General features: G+C 36.4%; 1 protein-coding gene across 2 annotated transcripts in view; it reads left to right on the forward strand.

Annotated features, from left to right (window-relative positions):
• The window catches only part of PDE4D (phosphodiesterase 4D), an 800884-nt gene that overhangs the window by 179402 nt on the left and 596616 nt on the right, over positions 1-24866 (forward strand). The window contains exon 1 of one of the 2 annotated variants that reach the window (XM_004058814.5): positions 3869-5218. The exons of the other annotated variant lie outside the window; for it this stretch is intronic. Coding sequence (XP_004058862.1) covers positions 5172-5218 — 47 coding nt within the window. The 5' untranslated portion in view covers positions 3869-5171. Of the gene's footprint in view, positions 1-3868; positions 5219-24866 lie in introns of those variants that run through there. 2 annotated transcript variants of the gene reach the window in all.

Genomic DNA, 24866 nt, shown 5'->3' on the forward strand with positions numbered 1-24866 from the left:
TAGCTATTGATTATACCAAAATGCAATGGTGACAAAAAAATATACCTTAACATTTGACATTAAAGTTACTTTCTGAAAGTGAAACTCAGGGAAAATCAGTGAAGTAACTCATCACACCCTCTGATAAGTACAAGTGACTAAAGAGTCTAGGAAACACCCAACCTCAGAAACTAGGGTGTGACTTTATTATACTATGCTTATACTAGCATAAAGGTTGACCTTAATAATGATTAAGTTCATTTTATGAATTTTATGCTCATTGTGAAGGAAGTGTGTAAGTTGAAGGCATTTTAAGAGGATGAAATACTGAAACTGATATTACAGAGATAAGAATTTGTGTAGAAAGTATTAATTCTGTATTTCTACTGTTACATTTTTGTAATTTTTTTTAAAGAGCCAGACTTTTTTTGTATGTATTATCAAACTTTGAGATAAAACTAGTTAAAGCAGAAGAGCTCTTGTTGAAACAGCACAAAGTACCTGGCTTCCTAGACCCAGCACAAAGTACCTTGCCCCTCAGCTGACCTGATGCAACTTTGAAAAACCATAGGGTTCCCAGAAACTTAGTTTGAAAACCTTCACTCTTATGAGCATAACCCTATAACCATGAGAGAAAAGGGTTTTATTGGAAAAGGACGTGGGACACTGGCTAGTTAATACTTCTGGCTCTGATTCTGGATGCATTAAGCAATCTTTCAATGAAAATGTTGAAAGTATTTTGGTTTGCTCTGAGTTTGTAGTTTATCAATTAATTGAGCTTTTTCTTAAATCAGCCTCATTTAAGGGTAGTTAATATAAGTTCACTTACTCTTGTGCTTGCTGTGGGATTAAAATTTTAAAAAAAACCACAAAACAAAACAACAAACCAGTCTTTGCTCTGGTAGAGCTGAGGTTACGCCATAGCTGTAGGGACTTCACTGAGGTTATGCCAATTTATGGTGCCCTGCTAATAATTTGCACTCCTGTATTGATAAAAATAATGGGCTGAGATTAGCCATAAAGATAATCTTTTATGGTTACTCCTGATATTTATTTTTAATTTTTTTAGAGACAGAGTCTATGTTTCCCAGTCTGGTCTTGAAATGGGCTCAAGTTATCCGCCTGCATCAGCCTTCCAAGTAGCTAGGACTACAGGCACGAGCAACCAGAACTGGCTTCTTGATATTTCTTAAAAGTTTCATGAAAGGATGATTATCTTTTAGTGTAACAAAATAGATTAGCATTACCCTAACCCAACAACATTTTTTCATTTTTGACAACTTGTTTTTAGATTACAAACCTATTAGTTCTGCCTAACTGTTGTTTCTTGAAGGCCATACATGTAGGAAGTATTAAATTTGTAAAGTATCAGCCTATAAATTAGTAGACATAACTCTTAAGACCCTCTTTCTAATATAAATGGAGTAAAATGCTGGAAATGAGTTATTTCTATTTTCTAAGCAAGCCTATTCTTTTATATTTGTTGCCTTATGTCTGCAAAAATATTCAATTTTGGATTGTTTAATAATGTGTAGTCTTCATTCTCTGAACTGTGAAATCAATTACATTTTTTTCTTTGCTATCTTTCAAGCAGAAATTTGGCTTTTCTGTTATTTATCATAGTTTCTCAGTTGTGTTTCCTTTTGTTCTAATTTGTTAGACTTTATTCTAGACAGTTGCATGTATAAAAATAAAAATCCAAGGAAAATTCACTTTAAAAATATTCAGCTAAAATGTCCTCTTAGTTTAAGTATATTTAGTAGTTTAATGGCCAAATCATTTGTATTTTATTTATAAAGTGCTTTGCTTATATCATTGCCCACAAATGGAAATGTAGCTAACAAGTATTGAATGTTGAACTGTGTGGTAGTGGAGAAAGATTCAGAGGTATTCTTACTATCCTATCACCCATAGGTGATGGTTTGAAATATGAACAGAGTAGAATAAAATGGACTAAGAAAATAATGTCAGATAAATGATGTTCATTACAAAGGAAAATATATTTTTACATCTTTTTAAAAAATCTTTGCATTTGCTACTTTCTATGGAGACCTACTCTCTTGTATAAGGACTGAATGTTAGTTTTAAAATAATTAAAACCCATCATTATCATCATCATGATCAAAGATCACTAACCAGAGTCAAATAATTTGAATTCTCTTCCAGATCTACTGCTCACAAGATGCCTGATAATGAACAAATACAATCTTTTTGGCATCTCCAAAATGGGCATAATAAATGTCTTAATATCCTCAGCATAATTCTGTGATGCTAAAATAATACATATAACAATAATATTTTAGAAAGTATGAAAGTATAACAAGGTGGTATTATTATGATTATAGAGGTGCTAGAATATTGTGGTAATGTGTACAGGCTCTGGAGCCAGACTTCCTTGATTCAGATAGTGACTCACTAGATATTTAACCTCAGACATGCTACTTAACATCTGAGTGCCTCAATAGCCTCATCTGGAGAACAAGGCTAGTAACAGTCCTTAACTCATAGTGCTGTTGTGTGGATTAAATGGGGTAATACTGTAACTATCTTAGAATGGGACCTGGGGCATTGTAGATGTTCCTAGCTCTTAAATAATAATATTTAAATGTCTAATATAATATCAAAATTTTAATTACTTGATTCAAAACATTCAAAGCTTGTTAAAAACAATGTACGCTGAAGTTTTCTGGGCCAGATTACAAATGACCTTATGGAAGAGATTTAGTCCCTTTAGCAAAAAGGGGTCATGAGGACACTGCCTAGGCTACAGGAAATCTCAACAAATATTCTCGAGATTCTTTTATGCTGTAGTGGCATCTTTCTGAACCTATAAGTTCACATTGCTTTTAAGGAATCACCCAGTTCTTCTTCCTCCTAGGAATCCTCCTTTTAGGATCATCTTTTGATCAAAATGAAAATTCTCCAAATTATGGTGGTTTTTAAGATTAGTTTTCTTTATACTAGGTTTTGAATTTATGGGACATGCCCTCCACCCAATCTTGGGTAATATTTTCTGCAATGACAGGACCTCACTGGGGAAATCCTAAATGAAGATAATAGCATGTTATATTAAATGTTGCCGGTATTCCATTTAATGTCAAGCAATTGCGTAAAAGCCTTTTTAAATACCTAAGTTAAAAGTGGTATATTAATGTTGAGTGTACTTCTACTGCAAAGTCCATTCTCCCACTGATTTCAAACAAATACCATTTAAGTGCCAACCTACTATTACAAGAGTTTACTATTTTATTCTTGCTCCAAAATGGCATCAACAGTGATGGGGTGCTTTTGGGGGATTATTGAACAGAATTTTTGCAACAAAGGAGCAAGCATGAAGAAATGCAAAACATCAGTGATAGGGATTGCAACGTTTTATCTCAGCATTCCTCATATCTACACACCCCCTAATCAAACAAGCAGTTTTATGGCATGCGCAATTGCAATTGAAGTACAACTGACTTCTGCAGAACCGGCTTCCATAGGATTTCCTGTCCAAAAATCACCATGTGGTCATCTGCAGCTAAATGGTTACAAATCATCAAGTAAACAAGGCTTCCCCACCCTGGTGTTTTTTTTTTAAGGAGTCAAATCCACCAAACTCTATCATTTGCAAATTATCTCTGGACTTCTTTTATTTCTTTTTTTTTTTTTCCACTGGGTAAGAAGGAAAACGAGCAAACAAAAAATCCTCCCTCCGTATTTGTTTAAGGCGTAATTTCCCTGTGAGGTGTTTTACAGGCTTCTCCTTGTTTAGCTTTTCTTGCCTGGTAATTACTTACTGAAAGAAATCTGCTCTTCCAGGGCGAGCTATTCCTTTAACCCCTTTTGCTTGCTCTTGGAGGTTAGCAAGGAGTGCGCGGCTCTGCAATGTCTGGGAACCCACCTAGAGGGCCCCCTTGACGCCAGCACATCCCCTGTCAGGCAGCAGTCTCTGCAGCCGAGCCAGGCTGCTGCAGAGTTAATGTACAGTACCACGGAGCCTGCAAGTGTCCTGAGCTGATCAGAGCTGGGGCGGCACAGCCCAGGGCAGACAAGGCGGCTGCGAGGATTCCAAAGGTTCTGCTGGAAATTCGGCGCTGGGGGACTCCAGCAGGAGCCTGTTGCCATTGTGTTTTAAAAGCATGCAAGGTCTGTATAGCTTGGGCATGAGAATCTTTCAGAAGATGTCAGAGCATCAGAATAAATGACACCTATTGGAAAACTGAATTTGGGGTGAGAAACAAAAGAGATTGAGAGAGGAAAAAAAAGACATCGGGGGAAGAATTCTTAGACAACGTCTGACGTGCAGCTGTGAAATTCATTTTCTTTCCAAGGCAAAATATGAAAAGCTCCCACATGGTTTTGATAATAACAAAATAAAGGGGATTCTGCAGTGAAAAGATCAATAGCTTAGTCATTTTACTTAAAGAGAACAGCCAGCCTTATTATGGGGTTAGGCAGCAGAAATGAATTTCATCGTGACAGCACCTTCTGAAGTCATGATGGTAGTTAATGGTAATCTTGTCCTGCAAAGCAGAAATTACTCATTGCCTTCCTACTTTTGCAGTTGAACCAGCAATTCTGAAATCTGGGAAAGAAGTTGGCTTTGGTGATACATGGTTTCTAGCCCCTCTGCCCAGGCCTTTGTCCGAAACGTCTCAGACGGTAGCACTGCGTTAAAGTGACCACACATGAATATGTGCCTAAGAAAGAAGAAAAAGCAATATTCATTTCTAAAGGACAGCATGGCAAAGCAACCTGAAGTTTTCCATTTCCCTTCTAACACTTCTTTAGCAAGGATATCAAGAAACTGTCTTTTGACTCCTTTCTTCCCACATTCCAGAGTCCTTCCTTAAGGATGCATTAATTTACGCTCAAGGCGGTTAGATTTTACCAGGACAATATTTGCCACCATTTAGGATTAGTAGTTGAACTGGTTATTTTAGTATGTTGACTAACTAGTGGAACCTAAATGGATGGACCCATACCTGCAGTGCTCTGTGATGTTTCTTTTTTCAAATCCTGGAAGGCCTTTTGTAATTGCTATTTGTTTTTATTCGTGGGGGGAGATTTTTTTTTTTTTGGAATTCAATACTTGTTGCAATAATTGCCCACGATAGCTGCTCAAACAAGAGAGTTGGAGTTCATCTGTAAAAATCACTACATGTAACATAGGAGACAAGAAAAATATTAATGACAGAAGATCTGCGAACATGATGCACGTGAATAATTTTCCCTTTAGAAGGCATTCCTGGATATGGTGAGTAATCAATATTCCCTTCAGTTTGTAAAACTCAGAATTATCAAATTCCATGACAGGTACCAGATGAGGATTTGTCTTGAACTAGAGTATTGGTATCAAGTGAGAATGAAAAGTAAACTGTGCAAAACCGAATATTGTCTGAGAAAGTAATGGTTATGCAATAAAAAATACTTTGTTAATATGAAGCATCCCCAAATAAGTCAAGCATGAGGACTTGAGAACATTTAAATTGCTAATATTTCATGGAGGAAGAAAAAAACTTTGAGAATGACAACAATTTAATAAATTTTTTTAAAGGTGAGGCTTAGGGTTTGTTTTTTGTTGTTTTGCTATTTTTATTTGAAAATTCCCTGGGGAAGGGCACACATAAATTTCTGATATATCAATTTGTCTGAATTTCTAAAAGAAGGTTAAGGGAAACTTAGAATGTTGACTCAATTTTAAAATAATGCTAAAATGTGTTGGTGCCTCACAGTTAAGGATATTTTAGCTATTCAAGAAATATTTCTACCAGAATGAACCAGTAGAATTCTAGTAGAATTCTAACGTATGAATCAGGAAGTGCTCAGGCTCTCATAGAACTTGCTTAGTGCCTTGATATTTGGTCATCTATTAAGGTTCAATGCAATGCATTCAGGTCCCTGGACATGTGATATCATGTGCCATTTCTTGCTGGAGTTTATGACTAAATGTGTATAGGAACTCATTGCTGAGGGTATTTATAAGAGCAAAAGGTCGTTATTTTAAAATTGCTTGTTTTTGCCATACCTTTAGGGTCAGCTGGATTCTGACTTTCATAACAGAAACTTTGTGAATGCATAATAAAGGCACATGTTAAGGCTTAGTGTCTGCTAACATGGGTTGTTTTGGAAATGCAGTTTGTCTGATTTTGAAAGTATATCTTTCAGGTAAATGTTCTGGCTGGACTGTGGATGAATAATAGATACCTAAATATAGGTTTCTGAGGGTTTTCCAGCTGCTTTTATGACAGTGTCTCAAATGAAAGCTCCCTGAGAGCTTCAGGTACCACCAAAATCACCTGCTGGTTTGTTAGAGTTTTCGGCTTTCAGCTAGAAAATCCATTGCAGAGAAGGATGGGAGACATCCTCTCCCACTCTAGGCAGGTGCTTATTTTCTAACAACACCAGATCCATCCAGAGTCGATGCTGTGGCGTATCTACCTTTTTTGCTGACCAGAGCTACTATCCCCAGTCTCTAGAATGCTTGGGTGGCATGCCTGCAAACCTCGGTGGCCCACTTCCAACTGCATCACCAGAGTTTCCTAGTCAGGGGGAGCCTTGGTGCCATCGCCTTGCTTGTTCTGTTGGTGAGGGTCAGGCATCAGCAATAAGGTCCTCATTCTTACAGACAAATTTATATCAATAGTCTTTAATCTTGAGATTAAAAGATCCTGGAAACAGTTCCTGGCACGTAGTAGGCATTTGTCAATTATTTTTCTTCTATGCCTTAGGCTTTTCTTCAGAGTTCATTTTATACCTCTTAAGATTTGCTCGGGAGGGGAAATTACCAGTCTCCTTTCTATCAAGTGTACCTTACTACAAAGCAACAGTTTTTGTTCTACCTAAGTTCTGTTGTTTAAGCCCATTTGTTTATGTTGTAATACATAGGATCCATGTACTCTTTGAATGCCTGCAATTATAAGCACTTTTTAATTTTATTGCATTAGCCTCACCTATACTTTTGACTGGAAAGAAATAAGCTATTCAACTCTGAAGTTTTGGAAAGAATGCGAATTTGCTTATTCATGCTCCTCTAGATCTGTAATACATATGTTTGAAAGCTGTATGGAGAAGTTGAGAGTCCTGTTGGTTTTCTTTTGTGCCTGGAGCTAGGTAACCCTTCATCTGCTTCACTGCATGTCGTACCAATCTGTTGTTGTTGTTGTGGCCAAACTAAGCCAATGTAGAATGTTAATGCTCTGTATAACTCCTACTCTTCCTGGGCCCCTTGCAAGGATTCATTAATATGATGTTGGACTCAAAGGAAGAAGGTGGTGGTTTTTTTCCAGGTGACCTAATTAATTTTGTGCTTGGTTCTTGACTTTCCCAATGGTTGTTGTTTTCCTCTTATTTATAGCCTCCCCTTCCAGTACTGCAGTAAGAGATTGTAGGGGTTTGTTGACAGAAAACCTTTCCCTTTGTCCTACTGTAAGATCCCCTATAGGGTGAGATTTCAGGCTCGTGAATTATCGTGCTTAGAATAAAGGTCTTGCCAAATTGCTCTTTTCATCTCCTAAGACTCCCCCTATCCTCATTCTCACATTTAGGGCCTTTTCTTCGTGAAGGGGCCGATCAGAATTTGGCAACAGGCCAGTGCTAAGGAATAATAAACATTGTAACAGACATATGTGCTTTGGTTTCACGAGCCCTAGCTCATCTCTAGAAAGGCTCTATACCCTTTGGAGAGGCAGGACTTGGCATGTGCTGGTCCTCTTTCTGTCCTGCTTTTTGAGAACCAAGAATGAGAAAAAGCTGAGACACAGGAGGACTAGGGTAGTCTTCAAATTTTACCAGAAGTAGTAATTGAAATAGAAGCCTGTGCACAGAGTTCCTACTTGGACTCTCATCCACCTGCCCTAGGGCTGGTGTGTTGATTATTGAGCAATAGTATTACAAATTCACTCTTTATCAGTTATGAGTTAAAGTTAATAAGTGGTCCTATTACTTGGTTTAATAGAAGACTACCCCTTCCGTGCTAAAAGAGTGGTATGAAGAATGTGTCTTTCTTCTTTGAAGCTACATTAGAAATATTAGCTGGAGGATTTTATTGCGAAGGCTTCTTTCCATTACACTTTTCAGTCTTTCTACTGCCAAGCCAAACAAAGATAAGGGTTTGCCTCACTGGATAGATAAGTACTATATAGCTTTTCTTATTTTTCCTTCTGGCTAGTTGTTAGAATGGAGAGATAGCCTGGCATTCAGGAACAAGTATGGCATGGTTGAAAGAAGGGAAATGCAAGTCAGCTTTCTAGGAATTTAAATTTCATGTAGCAGCAATTAAGAGGACCTTTAGAAGCATTATGACCTGGAATCACATGCCAGGGTCTAACACGAATGACCTAACACAGTGTGACTAACATGTTCAGCTTTTTGCCTGACTTAAAAGATATATAACAACTTTTTATAATCTTATTTGTAAAAATACTATAATTTCATGCCAGAAACATCAAGGCTATGTTGAATGCAATTGAATTTCATAGCTAAACAATTTAGGAGGGCATTTTATTTAAATACCTTTGCATCCTTTTAATGATGGATTCACATGGCTAAAAGGACAGTGGAAGATAGAAGCTAAAGGCCCTGGCTAGGAGAGGCTGTGGAATGCTGCCATGGAGGGCCCCTCTGAGGACACCAGAGGAAGATTTGGGATTAATGATTGTGGAAGGTGATTAATGATTTGCTTATTTGGTGCTTAGGGTTTAATTTTTAAAGGTAGGACATCTAAATGTTTTAAACTGTCTTTGTGATGCTGAGAGGTAACTCCAGTGAAGAGGCAAAATGAGGTGACTGTGGCACTTTCACTCAACCTGGAGGCATCTTTTTCCTTCTTCTAGGACCCTAAATTCTTTTGTTAGACTGTCCTTTTCCAGGTATCAATTTCTAAGAGGTTTAGTCTAGAAAGTTATTTGTTTGATTGTTCCTCTATAGACCAAGCATTCAATTCATAAACTAACTCATACTGTTTTATTCTGTTTTGATCTAAATCCTTTATGGAATGAAGCAAGATATAAATCAGTATATTGATAATATATTCATATATGTGTTCATTATTTGCATGTATATGTGTTTAAATCTACTAATATAATGAATACGTATTCAGAGAAAGGCAAAATGGCCTGCCTTCTAATGAAAAGATAATCCTTCCTATCTAGCCTCATAGAGTTTCATCTTTTAAGGTTTTCTCCTCTTCATACATTGAAATTACAGAAACTCAATCCAGAAGTGCATTTTCCAGAGTATGTGTTCTGACCAATACATTATATTTTATTAGAATTTTAGGGGGTGGGAGCAATATTGAGTTTGATGACTATGTATACGTTGAAGGAAATGACGTATCAAGTCTCATGTAAGATAATGGAGCTTTGCTCCTTTTAGTTAACTTAAAATTATTGCAGTGTCTGCTTGTCTTCCAGTGAAATTGCAGGTAATAGCTGACCTTGCTTCTTTAACATCTCTTCCTCTGGGTTACAGAACAACCCAGAAATTCTAAAATATAAATACCAGACTCCCAGCTTAATTCTGAATTCCTGTTAGGGCCAAATACAATTTACTTGTAAACACTTAGGACCAATAAAGTTTAGATGGAGCTCATAATTATACAAACTCATCTCGTTCACAAATCCCTAGGGCTCAATATTAAAGTCAGCCATTGTTTAAGGCAGAAATTCAGGTTTAGATATAGTGTAGCAAAGATTTTCCATTATATGAGATATCGATCCTATTAAACATAAAACTTTTCTCTTGGCTTTCTATTTTACTGTCTTTTGTTGCCTTCAGCTGTATGCCCCTTAATTTTTTCTAGTAATACCTTGGAATTTAAAAATGAAATTACAAATGTTTATGTTTTAGTGTTTTTAAAAATAATTCGATTAAGAATGCTATGATAGAGGAGCAAAGTTGTTATTAGTAACATCAATGTGCTTACAACTTATGGAAATGAAAAATAGTCTTTAGTCCTAGCAGCCTTTCTGCTGTAGTAAAATAGTTTGTGCACTTTAAATCGCTGCGAGGTTACATTTTCAAAGGACTGAGTGGCATAAGCCAGGGAGGTCTTAGAAATCTTACAAAAGGAAAAAAATAAGAAATTATTCCTCATCATATGAAAATTATTTACTAAGAATGTATGATGTTTTAGCTTCTTTCAAATTCTTCACTTTCCACTCTTTTTTGCTTCTTCCTTTTAGTTGACTATTACTGAGTTACTTACACTAATGCTGAGGTATTTGGGTTCAGAGAAAAATAGGCAAGTAAAGGAAAATTGAAAATAGTTTCAAATTCTGAGATGCAAAGAAGAACCCAAAAAAACTAAACAATCAGTTTTTTATTGCCATAGGTCGAATGTCCCTTTTTAAAAAAATCCCTCATCCTTTTCTCTCCTCTTTCAATCATATCCCACAAACGTTAATGCTCATTAATACTCTGTCTAGCTATAGCATTATCCACATTTTTGCAATAGCTCAAAAATGTCTCCAAGCCATAACTGCTGCAACTGCTTATAACTTGATGGACTATTAGATGACGTTTCCAGTTGTTTGAGAAGTACCAGCCTATAAACATACCCAAGACAATATATTACAACTAGGGATTATGTTGTGTAAAATTTCTACATATATATCTCTCCATATATGATTTCAAAGATAGATAATCTAGAGTCTACATAATCAGGCTATTGGCTGGAAACATAAATAAACTAAAAAATAATAATAATTTAAAAAAAGCACTCCAGGTTTCTAATTCAGCTTCTGGAGTGTTAATGTTTTGTGTGACCTTCTGAAAGCTCTTTGAGTTTTTACCACTTTTGAAAACTATTACAGCAGATATTTACCCACTTCATGTTAGGAAGTAGGCTATTAAAGAAAATCTCAAAGCACATTGGTAATAACAATTTATTAGAGACCAGCCTGAACAACATAGTGAGACCCTGTCTCTCTCTCTATTTTTTTAAAGGTAGCTGGGCATGGTGGTTCATGCCTGTGGTCCCAGTTACTCAGGGAGGCTAAGGTGGGAGTGTCTCTTGAATTCAGAAGGTTGAGGCTACAATAAGCCATGATCATGCCACTGCACTCCAGCCTGGGCAACAGAGAAAGACCCTGTCTCAAAAAAAATAAAAGAAGAATTTATTAGAATGTTGACAATGACATGCCAAAATCTCTTGTATAACTATCATATACTTCATGGAAGAGATCAACACTGTTGAGCACTCCTCTGCATGCCATATGTTTTCACATAAGTTACATCCTTTAATGGCAATATAACTTTCTGAGAATTTCTTATCCAAATCCCTGTTTGCAGATGAGGAAGGTAATGTTCACAGAGATTAGATAACTTGCTGAAAGTTCATATTATCTATTGCTAGGGAAGCTGACCCACTCAAAACCAGGCCTGGCCTGATTTTAGAGCCCAATATATTTTTAATCCACCATATTGTTCTTGTGGCAGATGACTTAGCACTCTTGTTTATGGATCTTTTTGAAAATTAGATTAGCAGTAGACCAGAGAAAATAAGCAGATTTACCCTGTTATTTAGCAGCCTGGCCAAGTATGTAGGATGCTTACTGAATGTGAATAGCCTTTCCTTGAGAAACTCTTCCTTTTAATGTTAGAACAATGACCTATACTTAGACTGTGTCAGCAGCTCTTTCTGTATTTTCTCAGAATGAGAAATTTAAAAGGAATTTGTGGTGAACTCCGTTTCCAAGGTCACTGTGGCCTATAGGATCCTTTCACTAAAAAGTGCCTCTCTGGACGATATATTAGGAAAGGTGTCACACTTTGAACAGATGAAGTAGAAATGCAAACTACAGTACTTGGTGAATGGACAGAGCCTCTGTTCAAAGCAAAAGTCACTCTTCCCTCTGGGTACACACTTGGTGTGTGGAGCATAGATGAATTCAGCTCTATTCACCATCTCTGCGGGGCATTGTTGAGCCCTGTTCAAACTGCCTATCTCTGGCCCTGCTTTGATACGGGCTCCAGCTTTACTTTGTGACAGATGAAATGGTTTTGAGAATGCTTTGCCAAAAATAAAAGATCATCCACATTTTAGGTTTTGCTGCCATAATTATTACTTTCTTCAAAATATTCAAGTAATTGTATGTCTTTAAACTTCATTTTGTGCTCAAGTAAAGAATATTAGTATTATCTGAAATCAGATCCAATTGCCAAAGAAGCATTTTAATCATAAAATAGCCCAATATCTGAGTTACTGAAAAATGTCATGGTTAGTGAATTATATTGGAACAGGTGGAACACACTGAGTTATTTATTCATAGGGGATGCCCAGATGAATGTAATAAGAGTCCTGCCTTGGAGATACTCATAAACTAGTCTGGAGAACAGCCACAGAAACAAATAATTACAGTATAGTATGGAGCATATTAATATAGATATATACAAGTTGTTACAGAAGTCAGAAGGAGAAATAACTTAACTGACTTGATCCAAATACCTTAAGTTTCAGAGTGAAAATATATTTGATGGATTTGGGAATTAGTAGTTACTGATAATACTTCAGAGAGTGGTTTAAGGGAGTGTCTGGGGGTAAGTTATATTTCAGGGGTAATAAAAGCAGAGAAAAGTTGTGCAAACTACTTCTTTCAAAATTTTGCATAAGAACGAAGGAGGAGGAGAAGAAGAGGAGGAAAGAGGAGAAGGAGAGGAGAAAAACACAGTAGCTAGTGAAGAACACCAAGCACTTCTAAGAGTAGGAAGCATGTCCCTAAGGAAATATTCTGACACAGAGCTGGGAAACTTGTGGACATGACACCCTCTGGGATAGGGGGAGGAAAAGGAGGGAGAATGTAGATAATGTGGAGATTAGGTAGGTGGAAGGAGCCTGAGGGAGTTTTTGTTTTATGCCCTGTGTTTTCTCTGGGAAGTATTAAATGGAATTCAAGATCACATCTCAGAAAGAGGACCAGGGAGGAGCAGGTGGAGGAGCTTAGTAAGATGATGGAACAGCTACTAGGGGGAATTGGAAAGGTTATTGAAGAGGGAGTACAAGACAGTCAAACAAGTTGGAAAAAGGTCAGTGATGTTGAATGAATATATCCAGTCAATAAAAGACGTTTTACTCTACTTGAGAAATTATTTACACAAAGTATTATGTCAGGGAAATGAGTAGAGATGTGACAGAAATGTTACAATTCTTAATTATTAAATTTGAAACTGTTTTGTGATGAGAATGTCTCCTATGGATTGTGTTTCTTGGAATTCCAAAGAATACAGAGTTGATCTTAATTGTTGTTGTTGTTTTATTTGGTAGTGGTGGAAACTGTTTTATGAACATATTAATTAGATTGCAGTTCCATTTTCATGACCTGATTTTTTGAAAATGTGAGATTTCCTGTGCTGCCTTGAAATAACTCTTGGGTGACAAACAGAAGCTTTAAGATGTTTGCTTTGAATTTTATCTTCAAATGAATAAAAATCACAGTGGGAAGAAAAGGCAAAATGATTCAGCTTTGCTCCCTTTTTAATAGGAACCTTTCTGTGGTTTATGTTAGAATGTCACAAATCCATATATATGTAACCTGCTTTTACAAAAATTTCTTCAAAACCGCTATGAAGCTTACTTGAAAGTGTCACCAGTCTCTGAGAAATGTACTGGAAATAAGGAAACATAATATGACTTTAACCAGAACTGATGTAACCCAGTTTAAATATTTATACATTTAAATTCTCTTTTATGTCTCCAAGATAAATAGGAGAAAATGGCAAATAAAATATGTAAGTTAAGGGATATTATTAAATAGCCTTATAATTTTCTAGGTCATGAGAATAAACCCTGGAGGATACTGCGACTTTAGCCAATATTATGAATTCCTTTCATCTCTTCTAATCATCTCAGCAGAGCTTCCGCTATTATTGTCAGCATTCAGTGCTCACCACTACTTTATACAGAGCTTGCTTTGTAGAATTTTTGCTGTGGCTCTAAAACTCTAAATAAGATTCTAAGAAGTCTTAGTCACTTGTCAGGGAACTTCATTCTTCCTCTCCCTTGAGTTTCCATATTTTTCTTTTCTAAATATGAAAATGAGAAGGTTGACTTAACTGATCACTAAGGTGCTATAAAAATCTATGATCTTATATCTTACCTAGTTAATTTACTCATTTCTGCCTTATTCAGGCATAATTGTTCTTCCATTAAAGGTAATACAGAGAAACCACACATAAATCAACAAACACCTCCAGGACTCAGCTCTGATGCTTTTCTCAGGTATTTGGCGTCTCCTATGGAATATCCTTAGCCTGTCTACCTTGGGTATTTTGCTTAATTCCTTCTCCACAAAACCTAACTTTAAATGGCAGCCTTTTTCATGGGGAAGACAGCAACATTATGCCCATTAGCGCTGATATCCACAGTATTTGAGAAAACATATTCCATATGCAACCTATACATTTCTCATATCTTCCCACCCCTTCTCTTGATAAAGGTCTCAGGCCCTTCCTTTTTCATATATCCTCCATTTAATTTAAGGAAATAACATGATATGAAGTCCTCAATCTTAAGAACATTGTCATTGGGTTGCTCACTATGTTTAAAACAAATAATTGGCGTAATGATGGAGAGTCCCTTGATGTTCTAGAGAAGAAAGGAAAGCTAGCAATGTGACAGTGGGCAAATTGAGAAAACCGTAGTGGTATTGAGATCAGTGAAAGAGACCTCTTACAAGTCCTAAAGTAAGGCATTTGAGTCTTAAACCTTTGGGTGTGTAAATTTTAAAAGAAGAAAATATTTGTGGGAAAAGTCCTATTTTTTAGAAAATAATCCGTGCCAGATTTGATTTTTGAGAGAGGTTGAATGCTAAGTTGCCTCAGGATGTCATCATTTGAAAGGGTGACCACATTCTGTGAGATCTTCACTGCACGCAGCCTTTTGCTTCAAAGAACTTTCTGAGATCAAGCTAGCCTTTGAGACCAGGTATTAACATTATAATCTGTTCTATTCATTGCAGTAGCCACCTCGACTACTTTTTTCTACTTTATACCACAATACCCAGCATGGTGTTGTACTTAATAGGTACTTTTTAAATTTTTTCGTAATAAATAATTATGTGTACAGAAAAGAATGATAAATAAAAATTATATTGTCAGGGGAAATTTTAATTAAATAACTTTATATTTTTCAAATAATGTTATTGTGCTATGTTTTGAGATAAGGTAGGGGCGTATGCTATAAAAAATAATACAGATAATAACTATTACATTTAACAGGTTATCCATTCCAAGTATAGACTAATTTTTTTATAGACATTATTTTACTTAATCATCCCCCAAGTCTGTGGCAAGGGCTTGTTATCTACTTTCTAAGGGTGCAACCTTGGGTCACTTATCTAACCTCTCCATGATCTGTAACATAGGGACAGTAAATAGTTCTCATTGCATAGGGTTGCTGTGAAGATTAAATGAGAAAACCAGTCTAGTGCTTAGAACACCTGTCACTCAGTAAGTATCCAATAAATATTGTTATAGTACAGATTAGGCAACTAGCTGTGAATGGTTAACCAGGTTGCCTAGGGTAATCAGGGGCAGGCCAGTTCCAACCTAGATCTTACCCATTAACTATAGGTTGCTTGGAGGTCTAAACTGCCTCTTCTATATCACATTCTTGTTCAGTAAATACAGGGACAATACCTTGGGTTAAGTTTGAATTATGAGGGATAATTTATTCCTCCTCATCTCTCAAGCCTCAGCAAGAATCGACTGATGTACCCTCCCATGTTGAGTCAGTGCCTACCTTATACAGGACGGATTTTCTGTTTATGACTGTCTTACTCAGGCCCTGCTTCATTAGATTCTCTGTTCTTAGCACAGTGCCTGGCACATAGTAGGTGCTCAACAAAATGGTTTTAGAGTAAACATTACTTTTCCAGAATTGTGTCCTTGGAATTTACGGCTTTTAATATTAATTTCAGGTTTTTAGGTGATAGCCCATGTTTTTGGGGGTATAGATACTGTTTCTATAAAAATTGTCATCTTGAGCATAAACAATTCCCACATATCTTGATTTCTGGCACTTGGGAGAGTTTAACTGGATTTGTAGAAGCAACCATCCTGCCGAACTGGGTGTATCTGTAAAATCTAAATGCTATTGCTACAAATCACCTTATCTAAGGCACCATTTCTTCAAAACTAATAACTAGCTCATTCACTTTCATATAGGAATCTTTCTTTCCTTGAAGATATGTATGTTTTATCTTGCTCGTGAGATAAAAGTCTGTAAATTATCTCCACAGCTGGCTCTGATGCTTGATTATGCCCCTTTCTGCATCTATAACATTGATGTTTCATTTTAATTACTTTTCATCACAGTACATGATGTGGTCTTCAGACATAGACCAGCCTCTACGTGTGGCCCTTCGTTCTTTTTATACATCTTTCACTGTCAAACTAAGCTCTAAAAATCATCTCTCTAATATCTCTTCACTTGCCAAGAAAATGTACTAGCTTTGTATTATATGTAATACAGCATAAAGCTCTGCCTCATCTGGCCAACTCCTTTCTAGTCTCGTTGTAGAAATGATAATTTTTATTAATATTATCAGTGTTAATTAATTTCTCTCATTATTCTAGCATACATATCCCATATTTGAGTTTTTAAATATATCAATTCTTTAGTATAGTGGTTACAATCACACTATATATATAGAGAGAGAATGAGGTTTTATTCTCACTTTATTATGAAAGAGTATCAATAACTATTTTATATCATTATATGTAGTTATGTCAGAGAACATCCTGAAAAATTAACTTCAATGTTTTAAAAAGCCATAGTTTTCAGTGTGATGGAGATGGTGAGGATTGGAGAATGTCATTAGGGAAGGCAGTTGTATCATTTATCAGAAATAACTGCAAGACTTTGTTGGGGGGAAAGTAATAAGGAGTATGAAAATCTGGAGGTTGAAGAGTGGGTAGGAAGAGGAAGTGGCAGGTATATTTTGATAAAGCATTCGAGGTTTTCATACCTATCTCTCTTAGCCAGTAGTACAATGCAAGGGAAAGATCCCATGCTTTAAAGCTGTATTGAACCAAGTTCAAATTCAACTCTGATGCTGACTGGTTAACTTTGAGCAAATCACCTTTTATGAGCATCACTTAACTCATTTATAAGAGAAAAATACAACAGTTCCAATCACCCAGATTTATTGTAAGGATTCAATGAGATAATACATTATTTAATTTGTCATTTTTAAACCCCAGCTTTTCCCAGGCAGCATTTAAGACAACCAACAAAGTTATATGTGCATAACTTATAGGGAGAATGTTGATGAAGGGCAAAGAGAAATAAGGTATGATGTTCCTAGTCACATATGTATGTAATAGGTAAAAAAAAAAAAAAAAAAAAAAAAAATTATATTACCTTTACAAACGGCACCAGAATCCTCTTGGGGAAGGAAGAAAAATGTCTTTGCTAGAAGATATATATATATATATATATATTTTTTTTTTTTTTTTTTTTTGAGACAGAGTCTCCCTTTGTTGTCCAGGCTGGAGTGCAGTGGTGTGATGTCATCCCACTGCAAACTCCGCCTCCCAGTTTCAAGCGATTCTCCTGGCTCAGCCTCCCGAGTTGCTGGGACTACGCGTGCAAGCTGCCACACCCAGCTAATTTTTGTATTTTTAGTAAAGATGGGGTTTCACCATGTTGGCCTGGCTGGTCTCGAACTCCTGACCTCAGGTGATCCACCCATCTCAGCCTCCCAAAGTGCTAGGATTACAGGAGTGAGTCACCGCAGCTGGCCTAGAAGAGCTGTTTTGAACGTGCCCTTGGAATAGGAAGAAAGTCCCTGAGGATTTGACTATAGGTAGGTGCTCAAGTGCTCTGAGGGTGAAAACTTCTCTGCATAACAGAAGAAGAATTTAGTGCTAAAGAGCCAATGAGAATGATGGAGATGAGGCAGAGAAATTAGGAGAGAGGACAGGATGAGGAAAATTCGCCCTGGGAAGGCTGAGAACTGCGGGTATACTCCATAAACAGATCCCTCCCCAGTACTGACAGTGGTTCGGTGGGTGAGGGGTATTGGGGAGGGTACAGGGGGTTGCTAGGGGTGGGAAGACCACTAATATATGTATGTCTTACTTGAAGCCTCAGGAGTACCTGGAGTAAGTGATTTTGATGGTGTTGATGGCATGTGAATCAAAATGAGCTGTGCTGTGTTGGCAAAGCAGGTCAATGAGCCCAGCCTTTAGAAAATTATCAGAAATTTAGAGGTGAGTTTTGGGACTCTTACTGGTCATGAAATTAGGAAGTTCAAATCAATTTTGTTTAGATCTCAAGAGAGGCAGAGGGCCTTCCATCTTTCAAGAGTTAAGCAGACCATGAAGTCCAAGGGTATGCAAGATGGAATGTAAAGTTCTCACTAAGCTTCCTAGGATCCAGGGTAAATCAGGAAGCTTAAACACAAATCCCCGTGTCCATTAGATAAACAATTTGATGGATCAGGGAAACACACCACTTATGATACTAAGATCAGAAAGAAATTTGTCCTAAGTTGTGCATAAAGATTAATGATATACATATATAAATCATGGTATCTGCTCAACTTAGTGTGTTTGATATATTTTAGTTCCTCTCCTGTCCCTTTTTTTCCCTATGGATTTCTGTGGAAGATTGTAGTATATTTGAAAGTTCTTTGAAAATTGTAAATACTATTGTTAGTTTATAATTAAAAGAAAGCGGCCGGGCGTGGTGGCTCACGCCCGTAATCCCAGCACTTTGGGAGGCCGAGGCGGGTGGATCACGAGGTCAGGAGATCGAGACCATCTTAGCTAATGCGGTGAAGCCCCGTCTCTACTAAAAATACAAAAAATTAGCTGGGCGTGCTGGCGGGCGCCTGTAGTCCCACCTACTCGGGAGGCTGAGGCAGGAGAATGGCGTGAACCCGGGAGGCGGAGCTTGCAGTGAGCCCAGATAGCGCCACTGCAGTCCGGCCTGGGCGAAAGAGCAAGACTCCGTCTCAAAAAAAAAAAAAAAAAAAAAAGCTGTGTACCAGATTTCATTAAAATCTGATTAAATACTATTAAAGAAAGTATAGTAAAATAGATAGTATAAGAAAAGGATAATCCAAATAAAAAAATACGTTTCTTATTAAAAAATGGTATGTCTTGCCAAATTTTGAAGTTAAAAGTACAGCATTCTCACTTCTTTAACCCAACTTATAGCCCATTATAGCACTAGGTTTTAGAATCCTGAGTCCTACGCCATCTGTAATGGCAACAGTCTTACAGGGTGATACAACCTTTTGTAATTCTTAAGGAGACTTGAATTTTTGAGGCAAATGTTGAGTCTATACATGGACATTTGTTGTGTAAGAGTGGAAGTGGAAGTCAAAATTCTGAGCAAGGTTGCTCCCAATAAGATCTGTCAACTCACAAGATTGCTTCCCTAGGCTTGAAATGTTTCAAGCACAAATTCAATTCATAAGGAAAATGAGAATCATGAAAATGATTATGAAATAGCAAGCAGTCTGGAAAGAGGATGTAGACGAATGCCAAAGCTTCTGGAATTTATGAAATATTTCCATTTATGGGGCCAGATGAAATAAGTTGTTCTTTCAGAAATGTGTGACATGGCTATTATATATTATCCCCCTAAAACAATTTATTTGATCATAAAACAACAAAAACAAAAACTCATAAACAGCAATGACAAAACAACTAAATAAAAAAGAAATGCAGTTCTTGAATACAGGATATAAAGGCTCAGTGCATTTTTTCATTTTCTTATTATTTCTTTTCCCTGGCTAGGTGAGTTGGCTGTTTTATATTGGCACTAAGAGTTTGATACCACTACTAGAATAGTCAAGTATTTGACCAGGCCATGAGTAAAAGATGTTTGATTGACAGATGAGTCTATCTGTGTCAAACAGCTTTACCTTGAGAAAAATCACAACTTTGAAAGCAGTAACACTTCAAAAGAATATTGAAGATTATGGCCACTTTCCCCCACCCCTCCCCAAAATCTATTTTCATTCAGGTTCATTATGAGCAGCTCCTTTGGGTAATTTGGGTTGCGTGCTTTCTCCACCCCTTCTGTATCCTTGGCTTCTTCAGAGCGTCAATCAAGACAAGCAAAAGATACAAGAAAAAAAGGGAAATGGCCTTTCAGTACCTGAGCCTTCACACCAATTCATCATTGCTAAGTGCTCCAAAACTGTTGAGTACAGTATTTAGGAAGTGTCCAGTACATCAGCCTGGCATATATTGTTCTTAACTTGAGGTCACTAATGCCTGTTGCAAATGTGCTTTACGTCAGCCAAATGATGTGTTTAAAAACCTCTATGTCTAGCATGAAAAAGAATCTCTTTCATTCTCATGTTACCTTAAAAGATTTTCATACCAACATACATCAGGGAGGAGCAAATTTTTGTTTCATATATTACACATGTTATGGTGCACATGAAGACTGGAAACGGTAGTTATTTGTTGGGCATGTGTATGAATTAGTATGTAAAATACACAGCATTTTTTTCTCTTCTAAGTTACTAAATATTAGATATTTAATGTATTTCTTTTGCTTTGGTAATTTATTCAAATGTAATCCTGACTAATCCATTATTTTGTTAACATGTCTACTTGATTAATGTGTTTTTCCCCTCTTCCTAATCTGATCCACAAATTTTATAGCTATTCATTGTATTACTTAATCTAAGTCCACTGAAGATTATCATTACTCATGTTTCTCCATTAAAGACAATGATAATATCACTGAGTTAGCTTAGTTCAGATAGAAATTTGGCTAGCATTCATTACTTGATTTTCTTGGAGTTTTGTAATTTTTTTTGCATATTTGTCAACATTGTATACTCCTGAAAGCATTGTGTTTAAAATACCTATTTCTTGATCAGTAGAATTGATATAGCTGACTTACACGGATCAATAACATGATTTTAAGAGCATTTCAAGGAAATCTCTCATCTGCATTGTCATTTTTTTCTAACACAGTTTGCACTATTTGCAAGTGAAAATTTTATATTACTTTACATATTTTCCTGTAAAAATTAGAAAACTGTATTCTTTGGCACCCGAATGTGTCCTTGAATTATTAATTTGTTAATTTTGTATGACATCCTTATTTATTAGAGAAGCAGTAATATTTCTGATGGAAATGCATGTATTAATACTTTCAGAGGTCCAGAAAGTATCAGGAGATTAAATACTGAGATTAAAGAGTACTCTCTTCCCACCATTATGTTCAGTTCTGATTTTCCAGCTGTGTAGCTAGAACAAAGAAATAATGTGGGTTTTTTTTTTTTTTTTTTTTTTTTAAAGAATAAGACAAGGCTAGAAGGTATGCCCTTGTGAGGGCGCCACTGACTGTGTCATCACAGGAGGGCCCTGATACATGAATATTCAGTCTCCAGGAAGCCAAGTATGATATTCACAACCACATAATAATGTGCTAACCTCATTCACAGTAATCACAGATAATGTAGTATTTGTGTCTGCCATACAGTTTTGAAGGTAAAATACGGAACCTATTTTGGAAATTTCACATAACATCTTGAGCTGTATTAATAGAACCAGAATAACCCAAAATAAAGAGGTAATGAGTGCACTTGACCCTGCACCATTCAGACCTCAGCTGGAATATTGTGCTTCCTTTTGGGCTGCAGACAAACAGAAGAGGACTCAGGAGAGTGACAAGAGAGGAAGCAAGCTCATGCCTTGTCACATATAAAGTGGTTGAAAGACTGCAATTGTTAGAGAAAATGATGCAGTAATTGAAGGACGGGTACTGGGAAGAGGCTAGTTCTTTGAGGCTGCTAATCTGAAATATAACAAGTGGATGCACCTGCAGTAAAAGAGATTAAGCCCCAGAATGAGTCTGGATGTTCTAATAGTCAGAACAGGCATTTCGTATGACATGGCCTGCATTGGTCCAGGTGGCGAAGTAGGGATGGACAAACATGCGTTGTTTGGCAATGATAAAAAATCATAAGTAGATTATAACATTGATTTGCTGAAATTTTTCTCTTTTTTGTTTGGTGTAAAACTTTATATGTCATACTTTTTGCCTTGTGGTTTTTTTGTATCTTAGGACAAAGGTATTCTTAAACCCTTTCTTTGTCTTCTTGAAAGATGCAACCATGCAGAAAATGCATACCTCCTGTAAATTGTTTCCTGTCTTTTAGTAAACCTTTGTTTAAATAAGTCATATGTTTAGCAATTTTAACATTTTAACTTGGCTCTAATTAATGATAATATAGCGTGATTTATGGTCTTCTAAAGAAATGTAGACAGAAAATGGAGATAGAGGTTAACATGTGAAGAACAGTTTGTATTTGGGGTTAGAAAATTAAATATTGGCTTATATCAGTAAGATTGGGCCTTACTATTTGATTGTATGAGTTTACTTTAAATTTCTAGACTTTCAGGGCTTTGTAAAGATAAATTTTATTTTAAAACAGCTTTAGATTTGCAGAAAAATGGCAAAGATAGTGCAGGGAGTTTCCATATACCCCTCACCCACTGCCTTTTATTAAAGTCTTATATGAGTATGATACTTTTGTTACAATGAATGAACCAGTATTGGTACATCATTATTATTTAAAGTCCCTATTCATTCATATATCCTTAGTTTTACCTAAGGTTCTTTTTTTCTATTCCAGGGCCCCACTCAGGATACCACATTGCATTTAGTTCTCGTGTTTCATTTATCTTTGCTATAGAATTTTCTCAGATTTTCCTTGTTTTTGATTACCTTGGCAGTTTTGAGGAGTACTGATTAGGTATTTTGTAGAATGTCTCTCAGTTGGAATTTTCTGATTGATTTTTCATGATTAGACTGTAGTTAGTGTTTTGGGGAGAGAGACCACAGAGGGTAATGTGCCGTTTTCCATCACACTGTCAACATGACTAAAGATGTTAACCTTGATCACCTGATCGAGGTGGATTTGGTCAGGTTTTTCCACTATAAATGTATTATTTTTCCTTATTTGTATTATTTTCATACTTACCCTTTGGAAGGAAGTCATGATAAACAACCCACGCTTAAGAGGGTGTTATACTCCATCTCCTTGAAGGCAGAGAATCTACATAAAATATTTGCAATTCTTCTCCACAGAAGATTTGCTTATTCGCCCTCATTTAATTATTCAGCATTTATGTATATCAGTATGGACTCATGGATATTTATTTTATGCTTAGGTTATAATCCACTACTGTCATACTCATTGTGCTGTGAAATTGTTCCAGCTTTGGCTATTGGGTACTATTTTTTGTGTCCCTTTGATACATCCCCACAATTGTGGTGGTTTTGTTTTCTGTTTTTTGTTTGTTTTGTTTTGATGCACTTTCATGCTTTCTAGCATTACACAATACTTGAGGCTTATCAACAATATAACTCCTTCCTCATCATAGATTCAGCCATTTCTCCAAGGAGCACAGGTTCCTTTCATTGGAAAATGGTATTAAAAACCAAGATTTGAGCAATAGGTGTGTTCATTGATTTTGGGTTGTCATTTCCTTTTGGCCTTCTTGGCTGACAGAGCAAGGACATATATTTGTGTATACCAACCTGTGTATGTACACATATCTAACAATCAGGAAGCATAAATAGATAGATGATAGATAGATAAGCATTAGTTCATACTGATATTTTCAAATCTAACTCATTACCACATGGTTCCTTCTAGCTTCTTCCTCTTGCTTATCTATAATCTTCCTCTCCAACAGTGAAAAACTACCATCCATCATTTGCTTACTTAATTGTTCAATTCCAGTGGTGCTGTTCCGTTTATCCTTACTGAAGTTGAAATACATAAATATAAGCTGAATTTTTCTCAAACCCTTAGAAAAATTATTTTTCCCCCAAAATGTTTTTACCCTGCAAACTCTTAAGATTTTAAAATGTATTTGTGTCCCAAATGTTTTTCTGTACATAAAAATTGATATAGTCAACTTTATATTGTTTGCAGTTAACTTGGGACATGGATAATGGAAATTCTCAGATAATTCCACAATTTAAGTTTATCTGTTGCTTTCATTATTTCTAATCAGCATACTCTCCATATGACAACTATATCTATGATAAGAAAATTGACTTCTTTACCTATAAATCTCTGTACTTTCTTGACAGACACCAAAGAACTACATGTTGACTGTATCCTGCTGGTAACTTAAGGAGAATAGTAACTTGTAGTTTCCACCTTTAGCAACTGGACATTGGCCATACTCTGATTTACCAAGAGAGTCCTTGTAATCACAAAGGAAAGCAGCGATTTGGCTTCAGATATTAAAGCAACTCTTTTTGAGGTGGCTAGATGGTTAGGAACACACTGAAGAATAGATTTTCAGTAATGAGCCATACTTTCAATGAATGTCCCAAGGAAAACAATTTTAAGATCTTGCATAAAATAGTTCATATGCCTCAAATTTGCGTTTAATTCTTACATTAGGTTGAAAGCTCATGTAGAAAACATGTAACGTAAAAATTGGAGAGCTCAAGAACACAGTCATTTCCCCTTGGGTGCTAACAAAAATACACTACCCAACAGTGACTTTGTTTGCAGTCTAATATTTTAGAAGGAAAAAAAGACCCCACAAGCAAACTTTTTTTTTTCTTAGTCCAGAAAGAAGAAATACAGTGTGAACATAATACTTATGGTAGACAAAATGGCCAAAATAGATTAAGTTGGCATCCTTTTTAGCTGCAGCTTCCTTAACCTTGTACCACACCCTGACATCATCTTCTTACATGGCCACACCTCATCCCCCCATAGCCACACATTATTTGCATTCATCACTCATTCGTAGATGCCAAATCAGACATGGTTCTTGCCCCTATGGAGTTTATGATTAACTGGGGAAGACATGCATTAATCAAATTCTCTTTCTCTCTCTCTCTCATTCTCTCTCTCTCTCTCTCTCTCTCACACACACACACACACACACACACACAC

This window comes from Gorilla gorilla, chromosome 19 (genome assembly GCF_029281585.2).
Source record: "Gorilla gorilla gorilla isolate KB3781 chromosome 19, NHGRI_mGorGor1-v2.1_pri, whole genome shotgun sequence".
Taxonomy (NCBI): Eukaryota; Metazoa; Chordata; class Mammalia; order Primates; family Hominidae; genus Gorilla; species Gorilla gorilla.